The sequence below is a fragment of the Lissotriton helveticus genome, chromosome 6 (genome assembly GCF_964261635.1).
Source record: "Lissotriton helveticus chromosome 6, aLisHel1.1, whole genome shotgun sequence".
In the NCBI taxonomy this organism is placed as follows: Eukaryota; Metazoa; Chordata; class Amphibia; order Caudata; family Salamandridae; genus Lissotriton; species Lissotriton helveticus.
Genome location: NC_136067.1, coordinates 1,627,661,067 through 1,627,687,234, shown reverse-complemented (window position 1 = coordinate 1,627,687,234; position 26,168 = coordinate 1,627,661,067). Strand labels below are relative to the sequence as shown.

Below are 26,168 nucleotides of genomic sequence, written 5' to 3'. Positions count from 1 at the left end.
AGCCTCAGTTTGAATGACTAGAATCCTGCAGACTACAGTTCGGATCAGTTCCGGTGAAAGCACAGTATGACCCGGTAGGAACATTGTTGCCTCCCTCCCCTTTTGATTGATGGTTCAGACCACCGATCCTTTCTTTTGCCCTTTAACGGAACTTTTGGACTGCCAAAAGAAGCTCTGGGCCAACCACGAGTTAGTAGAAATTTAGACTATGCCTGGTTCTGCCTGACCGCACCCAAAATGGCGCCGATGCAAATGAAACTTTCAACTCCTTGTTGTACCCCGATTGTTCAGCCCTGGTGTCATGAGATATGTATGAAGGTTTTTTTTAACCACATGAATTGATATAGGATGTGTACTAATTATATGTTCGGACAATTAATTGATTCAGGATGTGTACTGTCAGTTCGGGAAATGAATTGATATGGGATGGGTACTGGCTATATGTTCGGACAATGAATTGATATTGGGTGGGTACTGATTATGTGTTCAGACGGTAAATTGACATCAGATGGGTATTAATTGAACATTCGGACAATGAATTGTTCTTAAGTTTGGCGCATCATGATTATTGAAAGTTGGAAGCCCAACACTCATGACACTCGCTCACACTGAAGTCTCGACATGATTTTGTTGCACTTGTCGCACTTTTAGATTATGAAATAAACGACCACCGACTCCACTAAAGTTTTTACTAATAAAGTATCCCCACATCTACAGTTCCAGCCTGCTCCGTGGCCGGCCCACGGGGTTGTAGGCCCATATTTATGCACCGACATTCTTATTAAAGATTTTTGGAAAAAGCAAACGTAGTTGTCACGTGTGAATTGGTAATTTTCGAATAAATGACCACTGTTTAAAGGATTAAAAAGTATAGTACGTAGAAATATTGCAAAAATGAAGGGTCCAAGTTTTCGTTGTGTGCGTTTTTCCTTTTTGTGCAGCCAAAAAGCAACCGCTAAAAATCCTGGTGTTTAGCCTATACTTTATGTGCTACCTGTATAAAAAGAGTCACACTAACGGTCCACCGGGGCTTAAAACGCCCAGTTGGCAGAGACTGCATCCCGTGGAGATAGGCCGAGTATGCACTAAGTAAAAGCCTTTCTGGGTTTATGCACGCTAATGTGTCTATCAATGTAGCCCCTGCCCCCTTCTTTTTCCCTCTCTCTGCAGGTCACATCGGAATATCGATCAATGTATGAAAAAGGTGATCTAACGGACGAAGAGACGGGAAAAAGGGTTTGATTATAATACCTAACCGCAACAAGAAAACCATGACTATTTTCTCTCTCTGAACTTAGCGCCTGGGAGGGCAGCCTGAAGGGGAAACCACAAAATGTAACTTCGCTTGGCACCCCGAATAGTACAACTAAAATGACTCTCTCTCTCTCTCTCTCTCTCTCTCTCTCTCTCTCTCTCTCTCTCTCTCTCTCTCTCTCTCTCTCTCTCTCTCTCTCTCTCTCTCTCTCTCTCTCTCTCTCTCTCTCTCTCTCTCTCTCTCTCTCTCTCTCTCTCTCTCTCTCTCTCTCTCTCTCTCTCTCTCTCTCTCTCTCTCTCTCTCTCTCTCTCTCTCTCTCTCTCTCTCTCTCCCTCTCTCTCTCCTCTCCCTCTCTCTCTCTCTCTCTCTCTCTCTCTCTCTCTCTCTCTCTCTCTCTCTCTCTCCCTCTCTCCCCTCTCTCCCTCCCTCCCTCCCTCCCTCCCTCCCTCCCTGTTCCCTCTTTCCTTGTATGGTAACGTTTGTGCCCCTCCCGGCACAACACCTAATTGGGTTTCCTCGAACACAAAGGTGTTTGGAAAAATTGACAGGAACTAAAACGACTGTAACTTGCCACATTACTACCTCTCCTTTCTGCAAAACAATAGAACCCAAGTTGGTCATGAAAGAAAGGACGGGGTCAGACGACTAACGTCCCCTAATCTGGCCTTTATAGGGGACTATAACGTCAATGGCCTCCGGTTTCTCAGTTCGCTAAAAATGCAATTCCCAATGCACAGATTTCTTCGCTCCTCTGCACTAAAGAGTGGATGTCCAGAGTACCCCACTTCTCCCGATCGACCCTAGCTCCCTGCCCAAAACGTCCCCGTTTCCCCCGATTAACCCCAGCTTCATGTCATCTACCCTCGAAAGCGAAATTGATGACCTTGATTAACGTTCACTCCCCAAGAAGAGCATGTTTTACGTCCACCCCTCCCCCTTCTTCATGACGATAACGCCCCACTTACAAGAGTTAGCCGATCCCGAAGGGAGATGTAAGATTGTCGATACTTGGGTTAAAAGGGAAGGACGAGTCTCTACATAAGGACTCGATTTTGAATTTGATGTAATACACTGTGTATAAAAGTCCAACTTCTCTCATCATATGTCGCGAATGGAACGCTAAGCAGGTCTATGAATTCAATAAGCAATGCCCTTCTACAGGCTCCATAAATGACGACTTCTGACTGTGACCGATGAACTTATCCCCCACCTACATAGGATTGGGGACGGAATTGAGATGTATAAATGTCTTCTCCTGCCAGTTTTTCTAAAACTTGTTTTCTACCCATTCAAAGATACAATCACCGGAGGAGAGGAGCTGGACGTAACGCACAGCCTGGCCACAGATCATGGAGCACGTGTGACGACCAAAGGTGGAGCCGCAGAGCAACGAGACGCGGGACGAGGCATAACTTTCAAACTCAGCAGATGGAGGAATGAAGGGCTGCCTTGAAGCCCTCGACTCGCTGACCCACTTGTGCCTGAAGTCCCCCGTCCCCTTTTGAGTCCGACTGTTGGGCTTGCCTGCTCGTTGTCCTTTGCTCCCTTGGTCCCTTGGTGTGTTCAAAGATCTGGCCCCGCTCCGCCCTCTCTTCCCTCGATTATCCAACAAACTCACCCTTTTCACTTAAACTTTTGACTATAGAATGAGGTTTTGCCACGGAAAAAGAAAAGACACGCAGGTGCCCAGCTTGAGGCACCCCTAAGAAAATAAGTTAGGAAACAGGACTGTGATCTAACAGCAGAGACTGGTCGCACCCTGCAACGTGTAAGGATGAATCTGAGCTGGACCTATAGCTCCACCGCCGGTGCTCAGCAGCGCCAACAAAAGAAGACGGACTCTGTTAAAAGACATTGCGACAAAGACCCTCCCCCTTTCCAGAACTTTCTACTCACCCCTTGCAAATTGAATCCCTCCCTCAACCATTTTTTGTATTGCCTTTTAAAATGTTTCATCGGTCACTCATGTAGGTTAGTTTTTCAAAAGTCTCTTATAGTACCGACAAGACCCGAAGTTATCAGAGCATTTTTCCTGTATGTGATGTCACCAGAGAGAAAATGTGAACTTGATTTTATAATGTGTCGGAACATTTCTCCTTGATTCTACACCGACTAAATATTATGCCGATCTCTAGGCTTGTATGAAGAACCCAACAAATGTAAATTAACATGTATTGCATTCTGCCTATCACATCGACTATGTAGAGATTGAACTTGCTTATGTAAAAAAGCGGCGACTGTTGAAAATAGCAATGTGTATGTACATAAGCGGCGTTCATTTGTGTTCACAGTACCCCTTGTTGTAAGCAGAACGAAGATCGCTAAAACACTGACTGTGTTATCCCGCTAGCATAGACCCATGCACACACGTACACGACAGCCATTTTAGGTATCATGGTCTCCTAGTTCACGATCGATCATCGGCACACTTCCCTGACCCTGCAAGCTTCCCCCATGCACCCTGACCGCCCCCGCTCTCACATGCACAAGTCATGAGCCCTCCCCTCCCGCATGACTCTGTCTCTGAGAAATCGCACCCCGCGCCTGACCAACACCTCCTGTCCCTCCATGAATACCCCTCCTTTGATGACCTCTTCCTCTGAACCTAATTGTTTGCACGGACCGCTGGTCATCCCTTAGCCCGAGGATACAGTTTATTGCCCACTACTGTATGCACTCGTCTTTCTTGAAAGAAGCCACTATTGATCATGGCCACCCCACCCCCTGAGATTCGATCAGGCACACACATTCCAATGGAATCAGCAGAACACCCAGCTGCGTGACAGCCCCCTCCTATTGCATGAAGGATAAGGGCCCCTACTGTAGCCACGTGTTGGAATATCTCCATACTTCACAATGTATTGATTGTAATAAAGGATGCCTGTGTGCCACAAACCTGTGTATAAAAGGCGAAGCCTCAGAGAAACTTGTTAAAGCACCTCCCGAAGACACTATGCGAGTGTCCCAAATGACATGCTCTCCTCATGAGTAATAAACTCTGTTCTTGTTTTCCTGCCTTCAGCGCCCGTCTCTTTATTTGGTAATTGTTCAAGATGGAAACTAAGAGTCGGCCTGCACCACCAGCCTGGGCATCGGGTGCGATGTGGGCTGACTTTTCTACATGCACATCACAGAACTGTATTTTATGTTACAGCTGTTAATAAGTTACAATCCTAAAATGTTGTCAGGTCAGGTTCCTGGGCATTAGAAGCACGCAGTGGTTGTTCCACTGTTGAAATTTGTTTTATTGGACGGAGATATTTGTTAACAAACAACTCTCAAGTTTCTAAGAGAGCCATAGCCTGATGCATATGACTCAATCTGACTTTTAGTCCTCATACAGTACCAAACCAACCTTGCTATTGACGACAGAGGCTGGCCATCAGATTCTGGACACAGGCGATTCTGTGGCGCTGCTGTTATTGGATCTTAGTGCTGCGTCCAATACTTTGTCCCATAACATCCTGATTGAGAGGCTCTCCATTTGTGGTGTGGGCCATAAAGCATTGAACTGGTTCACTTTGTTTCTGCAATGATGGACCTTTCAAGTGTCACAAAAATCCCATCAGTCAAAAGTGTTTCCTGTGAACCAAGGTGTGCCACAGAGTTCTTCTCGGAGCCCAACTTTGTTTAATGTGTACATTTGACCGCAGGTGGATATCATCGAACGCTATGGATTTACCATCATTTCATATGCAAATGATACATAGCTTATCATCACATTGTCACAGAATTCGGCTCACAAGGCCTCCAATCTGTGCCTATGTCTTGCAGAGGTTGCTAGGTGGATGGACCTGAACTCTCTCTCAAGCTCAACACTGAGAATACTGAGATTCTGACCATAGGCAACCAAACAATTGGTCTACTGCATGGTGGCCTCAGGAGTTGGGCTCAGCTCCTCTCCCTAAACCTAAGGTTAAAAACCTTGGAATTTGGCTTGATGATGAGACTTTTGACAGTCAAGTCACTGCAGTGGCAGGAAAATGCTTTGGACTGCTCAAGATGCTGAAGTCAAATCTTGTGCCTATTACCAGAGTCAGCAATAAAATCGGTTATCCAAACCTTTGTTATATCGAGGCTAGATTATTGTAATCTTCTGTATCTGGGAATCACTCAGGGACAGATCACCAGATTCCAGAGGGTGCAAAACTCTCCGGCACGGCTTCTTCTGAATTTGCAGAAGCTTGCGTCTATTCAGGCCATAGACAGGAAATAACATTGGCTGCCAGTTACGCATAGATCATCGTTTAAAGGGTTGTGCTACTGTCACAAATATTTGGTTAACAAAGGGCCGGAATACCTTCAGTCGCTAGTAAAACTGTATATCCCCTCAATGAATCAAAGATCTGCAGGAGAATTGCTGGTGACTGTTCCAATAGTAAAGAAAGTGTGCTCGGTTGGGAGCTCTTTGAGGCTACCTGGCGCTAAAGTTGTGGAACACCTTGCCCTTATCGGTTCATCAGGTGCATTTGGAAGACCTTTTTATGAAATAACTTAAAACTTGTTTTTTAGATCAGGATGCTCGAGTATTTGAAAGCGATAGGCAGGGTGTGGAGATGTGCTTCCAGTGCTGGGACACCACACTTGATCGTATTATTATATAGAACAGTGACTTATGAACTCATCAAAGAGCTGCATGCAAACTGCATAGAATAGTTGAGAAGCTACTTTCTTCCCCAGTCTTTCATCATCTATCCCTAATGTTGTAAAAACGGGTTTGTTTGGGCAGATATACATTCTTATTATTAAAGTCTGCCAGCTCTTTAAAACAAATTAAATGGATGTGAGCGAGGGGTATAGAGCGGTGATGAGGACTGTTTGAAGGTGGTAGTGTGGACATCCTTGGAGTATATCATGGCGAGGGGGCACCAAAGCCATTGTCACGCAGGGCGCCACTAGCACTAAAACTGGCCCGGACTGCAGGTATAAATGTATCTGAATGAACATGCAGGAGCACACAGTTCTCTGTCACAAGAGGTATGAATGTGTCATGGGTTACATGTATGAAGTTGCCTTGGCTCTGCATAGTTGGCTAGCAAGTCCATATGATGAGGAACATAGATTGTGAGCTGATTGGTCAGAATGTCTCAGCTGGTTCAATGTAGTTAAAGTGCTTGAACAGCTCAAGAGAGCCGAGTCTGTCGAGATAGATTCTTCTGGCTGTTTGCTATAGGGTAATCTGAAGTTACACTTGTACATACTTGCTGAACTGCGCAAGCCAATATATGAGCTGAAAGGTAACCCCAAGGAAATAGAGTGGCTGAAAAAAGAGAAAGGTGAACGCATTTCCCTTTGTAGGGCAGGCACACATCATATCCCAAGGGATAATAACACTTAATAAATCAGTTCTCTGTTGTCTCCCACCAAGGTTTATTCTACACAACATACACACTGTCTAATAGTTACATTAACCTTTGGTTAAGAACATCAGAGCAGAGCCTCTATTAGAATTAAAGAACAATGAGCAGAAGGAGACTAAGGGGAGTTGGTTGTATATGGGATACCATGTTAAGAACAGTTCAGAATTGATTTAGAGAGAAGAGTCTGCTGAACTGCAGCTCTTTAATGTGGATTGCTTTACAGTTCTGTGCTTCATCCTGGACTTGCAAGTGCACATCAATTTACAAGAGAGAAAAGACCTGGTTGCAACAAGGACTTCTCAGAGGTATCAAACAGATCACCCCAAACTCTGATGTTAAACAAGTAACCCAGTCCCATGTACTTGCGAAGTTAGTTTATGTTAACTCTTTACTGGTAGAAGCTTCCAACATTCATCTTGCTCCCCTCAGAGCAGCACTACCTAGATCAGCTAGGCTGGCCATCTGCTCAATGAAGTTCTACCACATCTCACCCATTCTTACCTCAGTGACCTGCCTTTCTATCGCGTCAAGTAGTATCTTGAAACGTCCATGCATCATGCATTAAGCACTGCGTGTAGGTACCCCAAACTATCTCACCCAAACATTCCAGACCTCAGGAGGCTCACCCGACTTAGAAGCCACAACACCTTTCTCCTTGAACTTCAAGCCCTGAAGAAATGAAAAAAACGTAAACAGTCCTCCGAGGATAGCGCACACAGATTCAGGAACTCTATCCTACTACCTATATCATCTTTTAAAATATTTAAAAGGGAACTGAAAAACTTGTTATTTGAAAAGTGCGTCCATCCACAGGGGAAATATATTTCCAAATTGGACAACTAAAGCAAAACTGGCAATATTCTGTTACTATTCTGTACTGATTCTTACGCTTTTCGTACAGTTTGGGTCACTCCGTACTTCTATCGCCGATTTATCCGTCTAGTTGATTTAGTTGTTCTTGCTTTTCTAAATTTTGCATTGATTTGAGTATGACTATAAATATTGGTTATTTTCGTTGACATGGCTGACCTTGGCTTCCCAACCGTGTACCAATTTGTAATCCACTGATCAGTCACCCTTAACTGTTGTATCCATATGGAAGTTTGTATCATGATTTTGAATTTATGAATCAGTGGCTATGTAAAGCGCTGTCGCAACCTTCTATCTTGTCGGTCACTCTTAAGAACATTACTGAAAACCTGATAATCAATGTGTTGGGTTACTTCACTACTAGATAGGACTGATCTTCCATTCTGTACGATTTCCAAGCCACAGGAAACATTTGGAATGCACACACATGTTCATAGGCACACAATGGTTCCTTGCGACAGGAAGCAGTTCAAAAACATGCATGGTACTTGTAATTCAAACCAAAACCTGATTTCGGGCACCGATTATGCATGAAGCTACTGATCTGTTTCAAACCAAAACATTGGTGGAATCCCAAAAATAGTATTTAAATTGAGTCCTAATAAAAGGAACCTGAAACTAAAGAAATAGCTGAAAAAAAGGCAGGGCATTGCTCCCTATGGGCACGATGCTTAATCTGGAAGAACTGAATGAACATACACAAGATTAAGATGTGTATATGCGGGGGCATGGTCTCGAGCTGCAGGAAGATGGTGCCTTTCCTGTGAGCTCTGTGCGACCACGGAGCTTCTTTGCAGATTTCAGCCTGCATTGCGGACGCAGCGGGAACCATAATGTCAGATTTCTGTGTGTGAAGGATTGGAGAGGTGTTTGAACTGCTCAGACACCTCCAACGTGTCACAGGGACCCAGCGCCGGCGAAGACAATTCTCCCTCATCGCTATGTGAGCGGCGGCTGCCATTTAACATCGGCCGCTCGTCTCACGTAGTTCCAAGGTAACGGGCGTTTAGCTTATTAACGAGCGTCAACGTGTGGCTTTTTCTCTTCCCACTAACCTGCATACCATCGCGAATGCTGTAGCTAGTGGCCTTACAATGCTGATTTCAGCGTTTTCAGTCAAACAAATGATTTTCTTCTTTGCTGACATTAATACTCGCCTCAAGTTTTCTTTTCCTGCATAATCATTCTCCAGCCTACTAAATGTATGGAGATTGCCTCAGTAGCTGCTGCATTTATGGAGCATATGTCATTTATGTTCAAGTTTGGGCCAATTTTTCATATTTTTTCTACATTTGGTCACACCCCTTAGCATCATGAAGAACTGGCTTGTGATTTACTACTTTCCATATCGCTTTTGTCATATTACTTAATAGCGAATACCGGAGTGCTGACAGGAGGGTGACTTAATTCTTTTGATATATTTTTCTCTGGAGCCTTATTCATTTTTGATGTGTTTTTATTAGGCTTATGGCCAGATTGAAAACGTTATTAAAAATTACTTCTCGCACACCTCATCATTTCAAGATGGCCAATGAAGCTCCAACTTCGGTAAGAGCCTCGTCAACAGGTACCAAACCCAAGAGAGCCAAAAATGACCCTCCTTCACCAATTCTATCCTCTCAAAACCCTGTTCTTGATATTATTTTGGATGAAGTGAGGGGTCTTAAGACTTTTATGACCACGACTAACGAGAAACTTCAACAAATAGAGGATAGATGGATTAGTATGGAAGCTAAGGTGTTAGATATGGAGCAATGTATTAGTGATGTACACAATGTTTCTACTAAAATTCCGTCTTAGGAACAGGAAATTCAACATTTAAAGCTTCATACAGAGGACCTTGAAAATCGAAATAGACGCAATAACCTACGTCTTTATGGTCTTCCGGAAAATCTTGAAGGTCCGGATATGCTTCTTTTTCTAAAGAAATTCCTGTCAGAACTTTTGGACCTTCGGCCAGAGCCTGCATTAAATATATAACGTGCTCATAGACTTGGTCGAATGCAACCTCATGCTTCCAAACCTAGAGGAACAATTATGTTGTTCTTGGAATTTACTGACTTAATGCGAGTCCTCTCTGCAGCCAAAGTAAAGCGTCATCTCAAATGGTCTGGTCACAACATCTTCATATCTCAAGACTTATCTAATGCCACTAATGCTACAAGAAAAGAGTTTTTGACTCTACGTCCTGAGATGAGACAATTGAATATCCAATATGGTATCCTTCATCCTTGCCTGTGTAAAATTACTCATGATGGTTCCACACGTTCGTTTGATGATCCTCTTAAATTGAGGTCCTTTCTCTAGAATATCTCGACCAATTCTACGGAAGGTTCTTCCTACCGTCCTTAATGTTCCTGTTGTTTTATTTGCTTATCATATTCATTATCGCTGTTTGTAATACTATTACTGGTATTTTTTCTCTGTTGATCCATCTCTTGTCACTGCAGCTACGCATCATGCATTTATTGTTCTTACTTCCTCATAGATTTCGACTTCTGTCCTTGATCTACCTTCTCTTTTCTCTATTTTTATTCTTTTTCTCTGTTTTGTCTTCTTCCTGGATTCTCTCCATCTGTTTTTCTCACTTGGTGATGTTTAACTCATTTCATGTGTCCATTAGTAATGCTTGTTTTTCTATAGCATATTTCTTCTCATTTATTCATCTCATTTGTGGTGTTTTTTTCTTTTTTTGCAATATCCCTGATGTGTATCACCTCTATACGTGTATTAACCCCATCCCTCCATCATGTGTAAGTTTGTCACGTGGAACGTTCGTGGCCTTAAATATCCAGTCAAAAGACAAAAGGTATTATCTCACTTATCCAAACTAAATTCTCAGGTTTCTTTTCAAGAAACACAATGTAATCAAGCAGAATCGCTTAAGTTGAAAAGACAATGGGTGGGTCAAGTTGTTTTCTCTTCTGCCTCTAGCAAAAAAGGGGTTGTCGCTATATTGTTTCATAATTCGTTATCTGTACAAATTCTGTCTACACAAAATGATGATGATGGACGTTGGGTAATGGCAAAGGTTGTTATACAAAACAAAACTCTTGCTAAATATTTATGGCCCTGTTAAACCAGACCCTAAGTTTTGGAATGACATTAAGAGTTTACTCTCCTCCATTGATTGCCCTAATATTATTATTGCCGGTGATTTTAACCAATGGATTGACCCATTTTCTGATAGATTATCTAAATGTAAATTTAATCCTGACAAATCCCACAAAGCATTTCAATCGGCCATTGCCTCTCGTTCATTATATGATGTTTGGAACACTTGTAACCCTGACTCATTTGAGTAAACTTTTTTTTCTAATGTTCATCAAACACGTTCTAGAATTGATTACATTTTGGTTAGTAAATCCTTCCTTCCATTCAATCATCCGGAATTGGATCCATTTTTATTTCTGACCATGCAACAGTCCATACTGTTTTGGACCTTTCACTTAGCTCCCCACAATTCAGCCGCTGGAAACGTAATAACCTTTTATTATCTGATACTATTTTCATCAAAGAAGCCACTACTTTTATTACTGATTTTTTTAGATTCAACAATCCATTAGACACCTCTGTTTCCAATAATTGGAATGCCTCTAAGGCCTCTTTCTGAGCCTTTACTATTTCATATGTTTAAAAGAAAAAAAAAACTACTCGGAAAAAATATAACGATCAATTAAAACAACTTAAATTCTTGGAACATAATTATTTTACTTCCAAATCGTCCTCTACTCTGCATGAATTGATTAAGGCCAAATCTGAATTTAACAAACTTGCGACAATCGAAGCATGTAATATTCTTCTTAAAATCAAATCTAAATATCATGGTGGTCAAAACAAAGCGGGTAAGATGTTAGCCAATTATTTCAAAATTAAATCTGAACGCAAAAACATTGGACCCATTTTAAATTAATCCACTAAAAATTTGGTGTTTTCGGATGAAAATATTGCTAATATTTTTCATGAATATTATCGATCACTTTATTCTGATGACACGAATCTCTCTAATCAGAATTTGGATACCTTTTTTTCGGGCCTTTTCTTTCCCCACCTTCTTTACCCGATGAATTCAATTCATTAGAAAGAGAGGTCACTGCCCAAGAAATAACTAACGCTATTAAATCCTTAAAAAAATCAAAAGCACCAGAATCTGATGGTCTCTCTGTTGAATTTTACTCTACCTTTACCTCCATTTTTGTCCCCAAACTTCTGACACTTTTTAATTCACTTATTGATGATGCTAAAGCATCCGGTTCTTTTATGGACGCCTTAATAATTCTCATTCCTAAACCTGACAAAGATCATTCCCTTTGTAAAAATTTCCACCCCATTACTTTAATAAATTATGATTGTAAAATATTTGCCAAGATTCTTGCATCACGTCTTGAAAATATTATCCCATTATTGTTTAAAACTGACAAAGTTGGATTTGTGAAGGGCAGGTTAGCATCAGATAATGCTCGAATGTTTGCAAAAATTATTTCTTATGGAAAAAAATTCAAATCTCCTCTTGCAGCGCTGTCTTTGGATGCTGAAAAGGCTTTCCACCGAATCAATTGGCAATTTATGTTTAGAACTCTCCAATGGTTTGGTTTTGGTCCTAAATTTATTATATTCTTGTCCACGGGCCAGTATTTTTGTAAATAATCACTTTTCCAGATTTTTTCCGTTATCTAGAGGTACACGCCAGGGCTGTCTCCTTTCTCCCCTATTATTTGTTTCATGCCTTGAACCCTTCCTTGAAGGCATTCGTGCCAATGCACATGTTTCTGGTTTCACTTATAATTCCATAGAAACCAAGATATCAGCATATGCGGATGATATATTAATTTACATGTCAAATCCCCTTCCCTACCTCTCCCCATTCATGGATGAGGTTAGGTTATACTCCAGTATTTCTGGTTATAAATTAAACCTCTCTAAGACAGACGTTTTACCTCTAATCCCCTTGTGTTATCAATTTATGTTTAATGAAACAAATTTTGCATGGTGCCCCACAAAAATTAAATACCTTGGTATTTGGTTTTATGCTTCTTTGTCTACCACATTTAGATTTACGTTCAATGCATTAATTACTAAAATTCAATTACTTCTTCTCACTTTTACCCCCCTCTATCTCTCCTGGTGGGGTTGATTAGATACTATCAAAATGATGATTGTACCACATGTCCTATATACAATATCTACGTTACCTATTCGGATCCCCATCTCATATTTTTCTCAAATTAACTCCATTTGTACAAAATTTTTATGGAATAAAAACACCCACGAATTGCTCTTACAAAACTCACTCGTCCTAAATCTGAAGGTGGCGTATGTTTTCCAAATTTTAAAGCTCATCACTCTGCCTTTTTGATTAAACAATCCTTTGCTTTATCCTACTATTTTGCTTATATCCCTATTCCCAGATGGATTGTTTTTGAACGCTCATTATTAAAGGATCTTTCCTTTCAGAACGTACTATATATGTCCAATAGTACCTTCATATTCACTAACCTTATTTTGAAATACTCCCAGAGTTTACTATACAATACATTTTCCACTGGTCTAACTCCATTTCATTGTTTTTTATCCTCTACGATTTGGTACAATAAATCTCTCAAATATAAAGGTAAATAATTCTATTACAAATACTGGAAGGAGAAGGGAATTATTTTCGTACACCAATTAATTCACCAAAATTCTGTTATTTCCTTTCTTGATTTGCAAGTACAATTTCATTTACCTAACTCTTGCATTAATGAATATACCGTAATTTCAACTGCCTTACAATCACAATTAGCCTCTTTTGACCTTCCAACTGATACACCATCTCTTACCCCACTCACCCCATTATATAGTTTATTTCAGACACACAGACCTAAAGCCGCTCTTGTATACTATTGATGTCACACGTTACTGAGAGACCTAAATTCCCTATTGAAAGTGCGTGGGAAACTGACTTGTCTGTTTCTTTTTCTATCACGATTTGGGACAAGTTATGGTCTAAGTTATTTAAAGTTTCTGCTGCTGCACGTATAACCCAATCTTTGTACTTTATTTATAATAGGGCTGTTATCACTCCTGTTTGTATTTCCAAGTTTTTCCCATCCTCTTCTCCATTATGCTGGTCTTGTTCTAATGATACCGGCACGTTGAGACATTAACTTTATGATTGTTCAAATGTATTAACATTTTGGAAATCTGTCTGGGCTATTTGATTGAAAATTTTTAAATGTGATCTTACATTATCGATACAAACTTTTTTCTAAGTTCTTCCTCACCTGATGTTGATGACTCCTCCTCTATCTCCTTGCAATTTGATCTATTTATTGCATTAGCATTCAAAGTTATTTTATCATCTTGGAAAGATAATTCAAAATTATCTTCATTAACCTGGTGGAATTTTATTTGTGATGAACATAGAATTGTTAATGTTTCCTCTACCTTTCTCTCTCAAAAAATTAAAGCTGATCTTTTCTGGCTACCTTCTACAACACATTTCTCTTCACATGCGCCCTTACACTAATTCTCTTTTCTCTCTCTTATCATATACATTTTAGAACTTTCTTTCTTTTCTCTTCTCTTTTCTTTTCTTCCTCCTCTCTCTTTATCTTCTTTTTCTCCTCCTTTTCCTTTCCTCTTCCTTCTAATGTTGTGCACATATTGCATCCATATATTACTCGCTTAATTATAATTTGTCATATATGTTTATACATTTATGAATGCGTTTGCCTCTATTTTTTCTTTGTTTCTTTTTCATGAAAATTCAATAAAAATTCTTAAACAAACGACAACAAAAAAATATGTGTATATGCTTTAAAATGCATATCTAATAAAACAAATGTAAGGGGACTGTTAAGCCCACATTGGATGTAGTATATAACAGAGGATGGATTTCTGAACAGACAAAAAGGGTTTTCCCTGTTGAATATCTGAGAGTCCTGACATTATATCTATTACTTAAAGCTCACAAACCTTTCATGAATCTACAGAGAGGACCAGTTGTCTCAGAACGAAACTCAATGCTTATAAAAATGAGGTAATACTTAGAGATTTAATGAGGAAAGCCATTTTATATAAAATATACCACAGCCTTCATTATAAAACTACATACAATTGAGTGAAAATATGAAATTTGGCTCCACATTTTACATTTCACATTATACACATCTGTTAGGACAGGAACGTCCCCTACAATAAAAAATACAATTACCCCAGTCCTGAGTGCCAAACTGCATGGAAAGTTGGTATCCTAGCCTTTCGTTTGGCCCTTGCGTCACACATATAGCGTTTTTATCTGTCCCTGGTAATGTGAGGTACAAAAACTGACCTGGAAGAGTGCACCAAATACACCCCTATGGTGAGCATCATATTGTGACTCAGTACTATAACAGACCTTTCTTTTTATCTATGTCAAGGTGAGATAAGCCTCCTGCGTAAAGTTCTGCTGTTATGTGAAACCCAGAACCTAGACATGTATGATAATAGGAGTGTGTGCAGTGTGAGAGTGTTAGTGTTGTGGGATCCATTTTGGATGCTGCTCGTTAGCGTGGCATAAAATAGAGGAGTGCCAGAGGTTTAGACTTTTTGCATGCACACCTCTCATCATTCCCTGTGTTTGAGGTAACGCCCTAAATGGCAAGGGTATGCCCAGACAAGGGTCCCTTGCTCATGTGCCATAGGATTCCAGCTATACCTCACTTCGTTAAACTCCCGCTTTAGCAGCTTCAGCGGAGGTGGGGTTCTTTATGAGCCTTTCTGTCTGCAACTCTGCAGACAAAAGCTAATACCGCTATAAAGGAATACAGCATCAATAGACGGGTAAGCATTAGCAAAAAAGAACAAAGGATGGGTAACTAGAAGAGGGAAAGATGGAAGGAATATTGAATGGCAGGAAGGATGAAAGAATGTATAACTGAGTGGGTGAATGAGTGGGTAGATGGATGAGTGAAAGTGGAAAGACAGGTTAAAGAATGGCAGAGTAAAGGGATGGATGGGTCAGTGAGTGAATAGATAGGTGGATTAAAAGGTGAAAGGATGCAGATGGCAGAGTGGATGGACAGGCAAAAGGATGGCAAAGTAAAGTGATGGATGAGAGGGTAAAAAGATGAATGAATTGATAGACAAATGGATGGGTGAGTGGATGGCAGAGTGGATTTAATTATGATGAATGGATGGCAGATTTGATTGAAGATTGAATGGCAGAGTGGATGGATAGCTGGATGAATGGAAGGCAGAGTGGATGGATCGCACAATGGATAGATGGCAGAGGGGAAGGGTCCATGGAACGATGGCAGGATGGATGCAGAGAGGATGGATGAGTGAGTGGTTGGCAAGGTATATAGGTGGAAGGAGGAATGGCAGAGTGGTTGGATGAATGGCAGAGTGGTTGGATGGATAGAGAGAACGATCAATGATAGAGTGGATTGATGACAGAGTGGATGGATCAATGGATAGGGAAAGATTGAATGATGGTTGAAAGAATTAACGGATGAAAGAATGTAAAAGTGAGATTGTGGATAACAGCAGGAGGATGGAAGGGCTGGAGGATGAATGAATAGATGCTTGGATGGAAGAGACAAGGGAGCTCTTCTAGGAAGAGCTGGGCTCACTTGCTTCACTTACTTGGTACATCAAACGTAGGGTTCCTAAAGTTCCCATCTAGAGGAGACCTTGGCTGGCATTTCAGGATGAACTGTTCCCATGAACAGCAGAGTCAGTAGTGATTTGAATAAGACAAACCTCTGTCGACAGTGACACAGTGGTTGAAAAACATTATGTTGGAATGGTAACCAGAGCAACTGTGAGTGGGGTAGACTATTTGCAAGCTTTCTCCCATCATCTTTTGTGTACATGATGGAGGATTTGTATAGGTTTCCCAGGCAGTGAAAGTGTATTGCATGCATTCTTGTGGCCGAAGGGTGGAGATCCAGACACTGAAGTGAGGAAGGCAGTGTTACTTCAGAAACTCTAAGAGTACCTTGCTAACAAATGGTTGCTGATAAGTGCTTCCTAGTACAACCATTTAGATGATGGTAGCTGCGAGGGGTGGAACTGCAGTTTCTGTTCTTCAAATTGAGGATGTTTCTAGGATGGGCCCACTGCCTTTCCTGTCCCTGATTACTGCTTCAGGAAGGCTACTGACACTCCTACTTGAAGCCGGCACCCCTTGCTACCTGCTGTGGGAGACATTGCCTTGCATTATGGCTCTGTCTGAAAAACAGCCTGAAAATGACATTTGAAAAAAGAATCACACCAAACTGGTTTAGAAGCTTTATACTGTGGTTAAACTGTGGAATACGTGCATAAAAGTGAGAACCAAACCACCCCACATAGTTCCAGTTACAAGTTGTTCATGGCCAAAAAAGGAGTGCTCTGGAGAATTCCCAAAGAGTTGTTGTGGGACCAGGGATGGCGTCTACTTGACAGTCAGTCCCACAGAGGTGAGGGGACATTACCTGAAGCCTGAACTTTCGGCTGGAGGAGCGGAGTGTCTGCCTACTCCCTAAAAGCCTGCCTGTTGAGACCTGGAAGGGGAGTGCCTGGCCCTGCAGGAGCCGAGATTGTCCAGGAAAAGTCCAGAGATTTCCTGGCATAAAGAACACACATATAAAGCTGACTGCCCCTTAGAACGAAGCCAGGGACAACCTATGCTGTGTGTACCCCCGGTCTCTCTGAGCTGTTTCTAGGCAAACTGTAAGCAGGAGCGCCATCATGTCATCTGGAAGACCACAGTGGGTCTAAGAACTGGTACTGCACCAGGACAAGATGAATCGCAACGCCACTGAAGTGGGAGCTCAATCGTTCCAAAAGGCTGCAAATGCTGAAGATAAATTGCTGCAGACAAATTAGGTAGGAGGCTGCAACTGTCGTGCTGGGGTACCTATCTGCACATGGCCTGGATGGCCACAACCAACAAATACATTGTGCCACTACCCAGGACATGCCATCCCATCTGTCAATTCCTGTTCCAGAAAGAGGCCACTGCAGAGGCTCCTGCTGCCAGAAGCTGCCACTCTGAAGAGCCAAGGCATGAGCTGTGCCCGCTGCATTACAAGATCTGCAACAACCATTGAGCAGGCAAAAAGAACGAGGGATTAAAAGAGGAAAGAGGAATATAGTGCAAGGACATAAGAGTTTTTGCCAGAATGAACGTCTAAGCAGAGAACTGTTGAAATGAGTTGTGCAGTGGGTTACATATAAGTGACCTGTGTATACATAATGCATATGCCCACATCATCCTGTTGAACAGTAGACAGCAAAGATGTTCTAGAATGGGTAGGGTACCAAGAGAAGTGTAACATATTACTGAATATCTAAACTGAGAAGAAAACCCTGTAAAGGCAATCCCTATTAAACTGTGTAATATTGTGTTTTTCTATGAGATTAAAGTACTTTATTTTATTAAAAAAAAGATGAGCACGTGACTGGATAATGCACTATTGTGACTTTTGGTTAACTGCAGCGTTCTGAGCTCATGTTCATCAACCTTCAAGTCCAAAAAGCCCTTGACTGATAGCCCAGGCTACCCCGAGAGTCATGTGCAGAAAGGTTTGGCCTTGGCCCAGTTTGCTGAGCCATTGTACGAAGGATCTCAGGGCATCAAAGGCAAACAACCTCAACCACCATGGTTGGGGTTCGCATTCCCTGGTCTGCCATATACGCCTAACAAACAGGGTCTGACAACCACTTTACAGCACAAGGAGGGACTTTCGTCTGTTGATCATCACTTATTAGGATCAAACACAGAATATGAGAATCTAATGTAAATGATGGATTTTACACTCCATTACAGTTATTGCACCACATCTGGGAATTACTTTTTCCAGATGCATGGAATATTTATGGGCTACTGTGAAGTTCAAATTCACACCAACATTTTATAATATAATTTGAAGAAAACTATTTTAAGCAGAAAGAAGAGAGGAAAAACATCTTTTATAAATAAATTATATTGATACAATTTTGCAGCTGTGCAGAAAATACTGTACACAAGGAGAACTAAAAGAAATTGTTAATGAAGAAGAAATAAATCTCTTCAATGTGTACACCGAACCATAGACAGAAGTCACATCTTTATAAGTTTAGTGGTCATAGTAAGCTTTTCAAATTTGAAAACCTTCATCCAAGATCAGTAATTGAAAATGTACCAGTATCACAAATGATGCTAGTCAAAAAGATTATTTTGGACCATGAACAATGGAAGAGGAATAATGTTGAAATAAAAGAAAAAATTCTGGAAAGAGGCTTCCTGGAGAAAGTGGTGAACAGTGTAACTGCAACAAATGATGGACGGAATGCTGAATGATTCAAACATTCTTCCCCAGTCAAGAGATCTGGGTAAAATCCATTGTTTTTTTGCCCACTACGCCACCCCAGTTTGGACCCAGCCATATGCAAATTAGTCTTGACCCTGTGCCTCATGGGAACAGTCCAAACCAAACTGCCAAACCAGGTCCTCCCTGGACCGGAAACAAACATCCTGGGACCGATTTCGGGGTATGTTACCCTTCATCAGCCAGGCTAGCTTGAATCCAGTGGCACACTGAGCAAGAGACCCACGTCTGGGCATACCCATCCCACTTAGGGCGAAAAGTATAACTGCAACAATTGAAAGTGGTGAACAGAGCCATAGAAAACTCTAAAGGAGAAATAAGAGAGCACTTATTCACAAATACAGGAATTACAAAGAATAAAGCAAATAGATATATGGATCGAATCAGAGCAGGAAAAACAGTATCATATGTAACACATGGAGACTAAAAGTTGGATGAAGAATTACACACAGTGTTTAAAGAAGTTATTACATTTGGATTCAAAAGAGGAGGAAATATCAGAAATTGTGTAGTAATAACAGGACAAATATTGAAAAATGAAAAAACTAAATATTACAAAACCCGCATAACTTAGAAATATAATTTCTTTTTGCTAAAGTGTTTTAAAAGGGTAGTTATGGTAAAAAAGACAAATGTACAGTTGTTATACATCGTTAAAGTAAAATATTAATATCTTTACGATAGCTTAAATGATCGTCTGGCATTAATAACTATAGCAACAAAGCATGGCAACTTGAAATAAATTTCACATTCTAAAAGAAGGCTGTTTAAATCAGACCACTTCATTCATCTCGTATTCTTGGACCGAATAAGCAACAATCACAGGTCCTCATGAGAATTAGGAAGCTAACTTTCGCTTCGAACCTGACATTCCACAGGACAGACAATCAGAACTGAGGGACACCGAAGAATTACTGGGATTTTTTCTTTACCGGATCCAGGGAACAATGAGGAACGTGTAATGTATGGATGCTTGGTAGGTGTTCAATATTGGAATTCCTCAAGCCTTTGGATGGTGCAAAAAAAGAAGTTATTTTTCATCAATAACCCTTTTTAGGTCGAGCCTGGGCAGCGCATGTGCTGCTCTGCGAGGCATACTGTATTAAGGTATGGACTTGAAGCTCCGCCCACTCTCCACCATATTTTTCATTGGCTTGTGTCATTGTCCACTGTAAACTCTGGCTTTTCATTGGTCAATAGGCCTAGTAGTACTTCCTTGTACCGCCTTGTCTCATTTTGTAATCTCCCATGAGGACACCCCCTGGTAGGTGCATTGTTACTCGGTAGTCTTTAATGACAGCATGTGAGCACTTTTTTCTCAAATAGCTTTGTCCTGCCTGTTGTTGCAGTCAAGACACGCTCTCTCCTAATGTTCTTTTGAAAAAAAATCTTTATACCACGGGAGCGCTATGCATTTGCAATGCAATGGGTCCTGCATTTGCAAGAGTTTAAGCTATTGGCACTGTAAATGACAATGCCTTTTATTTATCTGCTTTAAAAACAACACATAAATAAATAAAAGGCATTGTCATTTACAAAGCCAATAGCTCAAACACTCCTAAATGCAAGACCTATTGCCTTGCAAATGCTTGTTCTTCTAGAGGCTATGTAATCGCATATTCCTCACCTTAAAATATTCCCCACGCATCAGATTGCACCTGGAAAATCTTGATCGGTACCTCTGCACGCCAATAGGTGGCTGTTAGACCGGGCCTTCTCTGCAGAGCCACCCCCAAATATTTTGCCTTCCCCCCCCCACTTTTTGCAGAATTTGTTTTTAGGACTCTGTGCATTTTACCACAGCGAACCAGTGCTAAAGTGCTTGTGCTCTCTCCTCTAACCATGGTTAGATTGGCTTACACCTGATTGGCATATTTAATTTACTTGTAAGTCCCTTGTAGAGTGTCAGTCAGTCAGTCAAAATACTTTATTGCGATAACTTAATATCATATAAAGACAAATGGCAAAAAACATATACAATAAATACATAGTTTAAAAACAGTTAAATTACATACAAAAAGATTAAAAATCGTACAAAAAATCATACATATAGTGCAACATACAAGGTACTAAGAGCCCCAGGATAAGACATATCTAAAAACCAAATATGTCCCTGTTACAAGTCCTATTATAGTCACACAGTGCCTTTTATAAAACTAAATTTATACTATTGAAGGGGTTATTATATTTTTTAACCTAATGTTCCTGCTCCTAATGGCACTCACTAGGAAGCTAGCCACATGGAACATAATCCCAGGAGTCTGCAGAAGCTGTAAATAAATAAGGACAGGTTTAACTTGAATAAATCCAGCCTCCTTTAGGATGGGCACAAGAAACTTTCTACTCGTCTCTACGTAATGCCCACAGAACATCACTAAGTGCATAGTATTTTGTTCGGAGAAATGGTCACAGGAACATGGTAACGCCTTTTCTGGGGTACTCCATACAGGATAAAAACCAAGATTAAAATGTATCAAGTTAAAACGGAACCGAGTTAAAATAAGCCTGTGGTAGGGATGGGTCACCATATTCAGGTAGCTTTCTGGGCCGTCAGGTATAGATAATATTAGACTGGTCCGAACGCTTGGTTTTTTCAACTCACTCTCTTCCCTTTCCAGGGATAAAAGCTCTCTCATTGCACACTTTGTTAATGCAATATCTTTGGGTATTATGGACTCTGTTGCTGAGTATAACTCTGGCCTCCCCAACTTGGTGAAATTTTCCTTAATGTAAGTCAACCACTGAATGTTATTAACTTTATCCAAACACAGACAATCTTTCATGATGATATGATTTAGGGGAATTTCTTTGTTAAGCCACATTCTCAGCCAAGCTACAAGAGGTGCTGTTTTTATCAAGTCTGTGATGTAGCCTTCCCCAAGTTCCAAGTGTACAGTGTAGGACGGAGTCGACTGTGGGACACCAAGAACAGATCTGAAAAATTTATTTTCCATGATCTGTAGGGAGTCTAAACCCCTATAACCCCAAATTGAGCTGCCATAAGATGCAACTGAAATACATTTAACCTTATAGATTTTCATTATGGCTGCAATAGGCCTGGCCCCCAGTTTCTTAGAGAACCCCTGGAGAGCTGAAGATGTTCTTGCTAACGAGATTACTCTATTCTTTAACTGGGGACCCCAGTTACCCTTTTCATCAAATGTAAACCCTAGGTAAGGGAAGGAAGCTACTCGAGCAAGCTTCTCCCGTCCACAAAAAAAGGTTTTATGACAGTTTTTCCTTGCTGCGCTGCCCATAAGCATAATTTGGGATTTCTTCGCATTTATTTTTAGATCAAGTGAGCCCATAAAAATTTCAAAGGCGTCCAAAAGACGTTGGAGCCCCACCCCGGTACGTGCAAGAAGTACCGCGTCATCCGCGTAGAGGAGAACAGGGATCCCCTGCTCCCCTACACGCAGGATGTCGGGGGTCACGTCCCTCAAGGCGGGTTCTAGAGCATTCACATATAGTGTGAACAATAGGGGTGCAAGAATGCACCCCTGTCTTACCCCCTTTTATGAAGCAAAGTCCTCCGTACACCGTCCACCCGTGGTGACTCTAATTTTAGCTGTAAGGCCCAAGTGCAAGTCTGCCAATAAGTTAACTATTGTCCTGTCCAAACCCATTTCTAGCAATATAGACCAAAGCTTTGATCTGTTAACCAGATCAAAGGCAGAGGAGAGGTCCATGAAACCAAGGTACATGGACCCCTCCTTGGCCTTGGTGTATTTCTCTACCAGGATATGCAAATTAAGACATTGGTCCTGAGTGCTTCTTTTGGGTCTAAATCCACATTGAACATTGGTCAGAATACTTTTCTCAGTAGCCCACTCATTTAGTTTTGCTAATATGACTCTTCCTAAAATTTTAACTGATGAGTCAATCAATGAGATCGGTCTATACCATGCAGGATCCTGCCTATTTCCCTTTTTAAACACTGGGATAATTATTGATGTTTTCCATGACTCTGGTATATTATCATGTCTTAAGGCATTAAAGACCCTACAGAGTAATCTAGACCAAAAATTAGGGAAACATTTAAAAGCGTCAGCAGGAACACCATCAGTTCCTGGCGCCTTTTTTTTCAGAGTACAATCTATTGCTTGTAAGACTTCTGCGACCTCAAAGTGCATTTGATTTCCATTGGCTATACGGCCAACCGGACCCCCGGAACCTCCACTACTGTGGTCAGAATAAATGTCGCTAAAATGTTTTATCCAACCTTCATCAGGTATGTTAGTTTCTAGAGGAGAATTCTCCTCTCCTGTGAATAGAGGTTGGTTAACAATTTTCCAGAATTCTCCACTATTTCTCAATATCGCTGGGTCTGATAGCTGGGACCAAGCTTCATCTTTGATCTCTTTTTTCCTATCTGCTACGGCTTTTTTATACTGGGCTCCTCAGATTGTGATAAGGGCGGGCACTTTTGGAACAGCCTTCAAGGCACTTAACAGCGCACAATGTGCTTTTGAGCATTTGTTATCAAACCATCTTTTGATGGGCAGTGTCTGCATTTTTGGACCAGCAAGCAGTCTTTGATTAATCTTGCTGCAGATGCTACCAAAGGCAAGTACCACTTCCCTATTATGAGCCTCATTTGATGAACACACACCGACCTCATCCTCAGCGTCGGAGAGTACCTCTAGTATGAAGGGTTCTGGAATGATGCTATCCCATTTCAATCTGCGACCCTGGTCTTTAACTTCAAGTGCTAACCTGTTGTCGCGAAGACCTTCTTTTCGCAGTATTAGGTCAATATTTGCTAGATCCATGGTGACAGGATTATGATCACTAAAAATAGAAACCACAGTTTTATACATTAAAACTTTACCTAATAAACATAATGGTATAAATATATAATCAATAATGGAGCCATTGTCTGTTCCCTTAAATTTGGGGGCCCTAACCCCCCCTCCCCACACCCAGATTCATATAAGTTCCATCTTGCTAAAAAAAATTCTAAACATTCCCCCTGTTTATTATGTTCAAGATGGATTGGCGAACAATTTGGGGGGGATTCTTCTTCACCGCAAACACACATTGATGTACAAGGGTGGATATTAAAATCCCCCATAAAAATGATTTCAAAAGAATTTACATTTTGACTGTAGGCTGACAAAAACTGATCCAATCTATCTAGACTATGCAAAGTACAGTCAGATGCATTGTCATTATAAAAATTTATAAATAAAATATTGGGATGTTCTGCTAAAGAAAGTTCAACAATTAAACAGTGATCAGAGCCCGAGTCACATTTCTTCAGGCGACCTTTTATGTCTAATTTAAAAAGACTTAACAGTCCTCCCTTGGCTCTTCCTGAAACACTGGGCTCTGCTGGGATACTGAAGTAACTATACCCATCCAATGAAAAACTGTTTTGTGTGTCCCAGGTTTCTTGTAATGCGATAATGTCGAACTTACTGATAAAAACTGACCAGGCCAGGATTCCCACCTTTGCCTTAATTCCTGCGATGTTCCGAGTAAGTATACTAAATACAGGTACATAATGCCCATCATGGCTGTTTTGCTTGGGCGAGAGTCAATCATTTTGGTCCAAAAAGGATAAAGGAGTATAACGATTAGACAACAAAAGAGGTTGTACAAAAGGATTTTGCTGAACTGGATGATTTACTACATTACGGCTTCGATCTTGGGCCCATCTGTTATTCATATCCCAGTTGTTTTCCCACCCTGGTGCAGGGGTCCTTGGGTAGGTAACATTCTGTTGTTCTCCATAGAAGAATTTTAATGTTAATGGGACGACGGTACCCTGTCTCCGTTGGGGCGGGAGTAGATTAATAAGGATATTTGGCAGAACGCCTGGATATGAAAAGCTCACTGCCACACAATCCCCTTTAAATTTTTTGGGACGATTTCCTAGCCAGGGAACCCTTTTTGCAGTCTTAATGTCCCGAAACAGTTGCTGCTCCCCCCCCCCGGAGCTAACTTCATGTTATTTGTTAGCCATTGTAATGCCTTATTAGACAAAGAAGTAGATGATTCAGCTGTACCATCTTCTAGGGGTGGAACATTGGCTAATACTAATACAACTGGCGAGGCTTCAACTATAAATTGTAAAGGGTCCATTACCTGGGCTTGTACTGGGGGGATATTAACTGTTAGTAAACCATCACCTGTACCAGCTATCTGGTTAACATTCATTATCGGTAACTGCACTGGGGGGTTAGTATGCAACAGTTCATTTGTTCCCTCTCCAGCAACATTCCCCCCTGTATTGTTACCCAAGTTAGCAACCAACGTGGTTATGTTTTCTACCCCCCCACTACCTTATTCTGGAGACCTCCCAGCTTTTTAACCTCAGATTGCAGTTTATCTATTTTAGCTACTAGAGGTTTGATGATAGTTTTAATTTTACATTCAATCAACTCAGCAATTTTTAACAACAAATCATCATCGTCAACAATGTATTTTACTTTCCCCTCTCCATTGTCCTTTAGTTTTGCCTTTGGGGTGGTTGCCCTCTTCCTCCTTGCCCCAGACCGCAGCCCTCCCCGCTTTGGCTGATTCTTTACACATGTTCGTACTGGCCGAGGGGCCTGGTCTGTGGAAGACTGCTCTTCCACTGAAAGACACGCCTGTACCTCCAGATCAGAGTCAGTATCCAAGTCATTTTCAGGGTCCGCAATAAGTACCTCGGGGGCAAACACTACATTCCCAGGTAAATCGCTCATACCCTGATTAATAGGGAGGCTAAGGTGGTCATCGGGATCAGACTCCAGGTGTGGAATATCATCAGTAAGAGGAAGTATAGTAGGGCTCAGGCATTGTAAGTTTGGAGATTGGCTCAGCCCCAGAGATTCTCTCCTTTGTGTGTTTATTTTTTTCACAGTTTGGACCAAATAATTATCCATAGTGTTAGATGTGATAACAACGTTTTTTTTTACATCCTGCCGCTATACCCAAAGAACTGCCACTTCAAGATTGAATATAGGAGCTTTATCAAGGGCGACTGTATCTTACTTGGGTGTTGTGGCTTTTCTGTCTCTCCGGCAGCGTTCCTGGCCCTGTCCCTGTCGCTTCCTGCCGATGAGGGCCGTAGAGGGCCCGCCCTTTGCCCGGGCTTCGCCCCGGGCGCTCCCGCGGCCGCGACTCGCGGGGCGAGAGGTGCACCTCTGCTTTATCGCGCCTCCGGGCGCTCTGCTCTGACTCGCGGACACCGCGACCGCCGGGGCACCTGGGGCTTGTAGTTCTGCCCTCTCGGCAGTGGCGGCGGGGTCGGCGAGGGTGCTGGCTCACGTTGCTGGGCTTTACTGTGCCCCTTCGCTGGAGCGGTCAAGGAGACTGGCGCTGATTCAGCCGTTTACCTCACGGCAGGATACGTCCTGGAAATGCCCCCGATGTGCG

General features: G+C 41.5%; 1 protein-coding gene across 12 annotated transcripts in view; it reads right to left on the bottom strand.

Moving 5' to 3' along the window:
- WDPCP (WD repeat containing planar cell polarity effector) overlaps positions 1-26,168 on the bottom strand; it is a 2,510,630-nt gene that overhangs the window by 458,307 nt on the left and 2,026,155 nt on the right. For 8 of the 12 annotated variants that reach the window (XM_078649441.1, XM_078649443.1, XM_078649438.1 and 5 more), the window contains one exon: positions 23,520-23,594. The exons of the other annotated variants lie outside the window; for them this stretch is intronic. In XM_078649441.1, the coding sequence (XP_078505567.1) occupies positions 23,520-23,594 (75 nt within the window). The remainder of the gene's footprint in view (positions 1-23,519; positions 23,595-26,168) is intronic. 12 annotated transcript variants of the gene reach the window in all.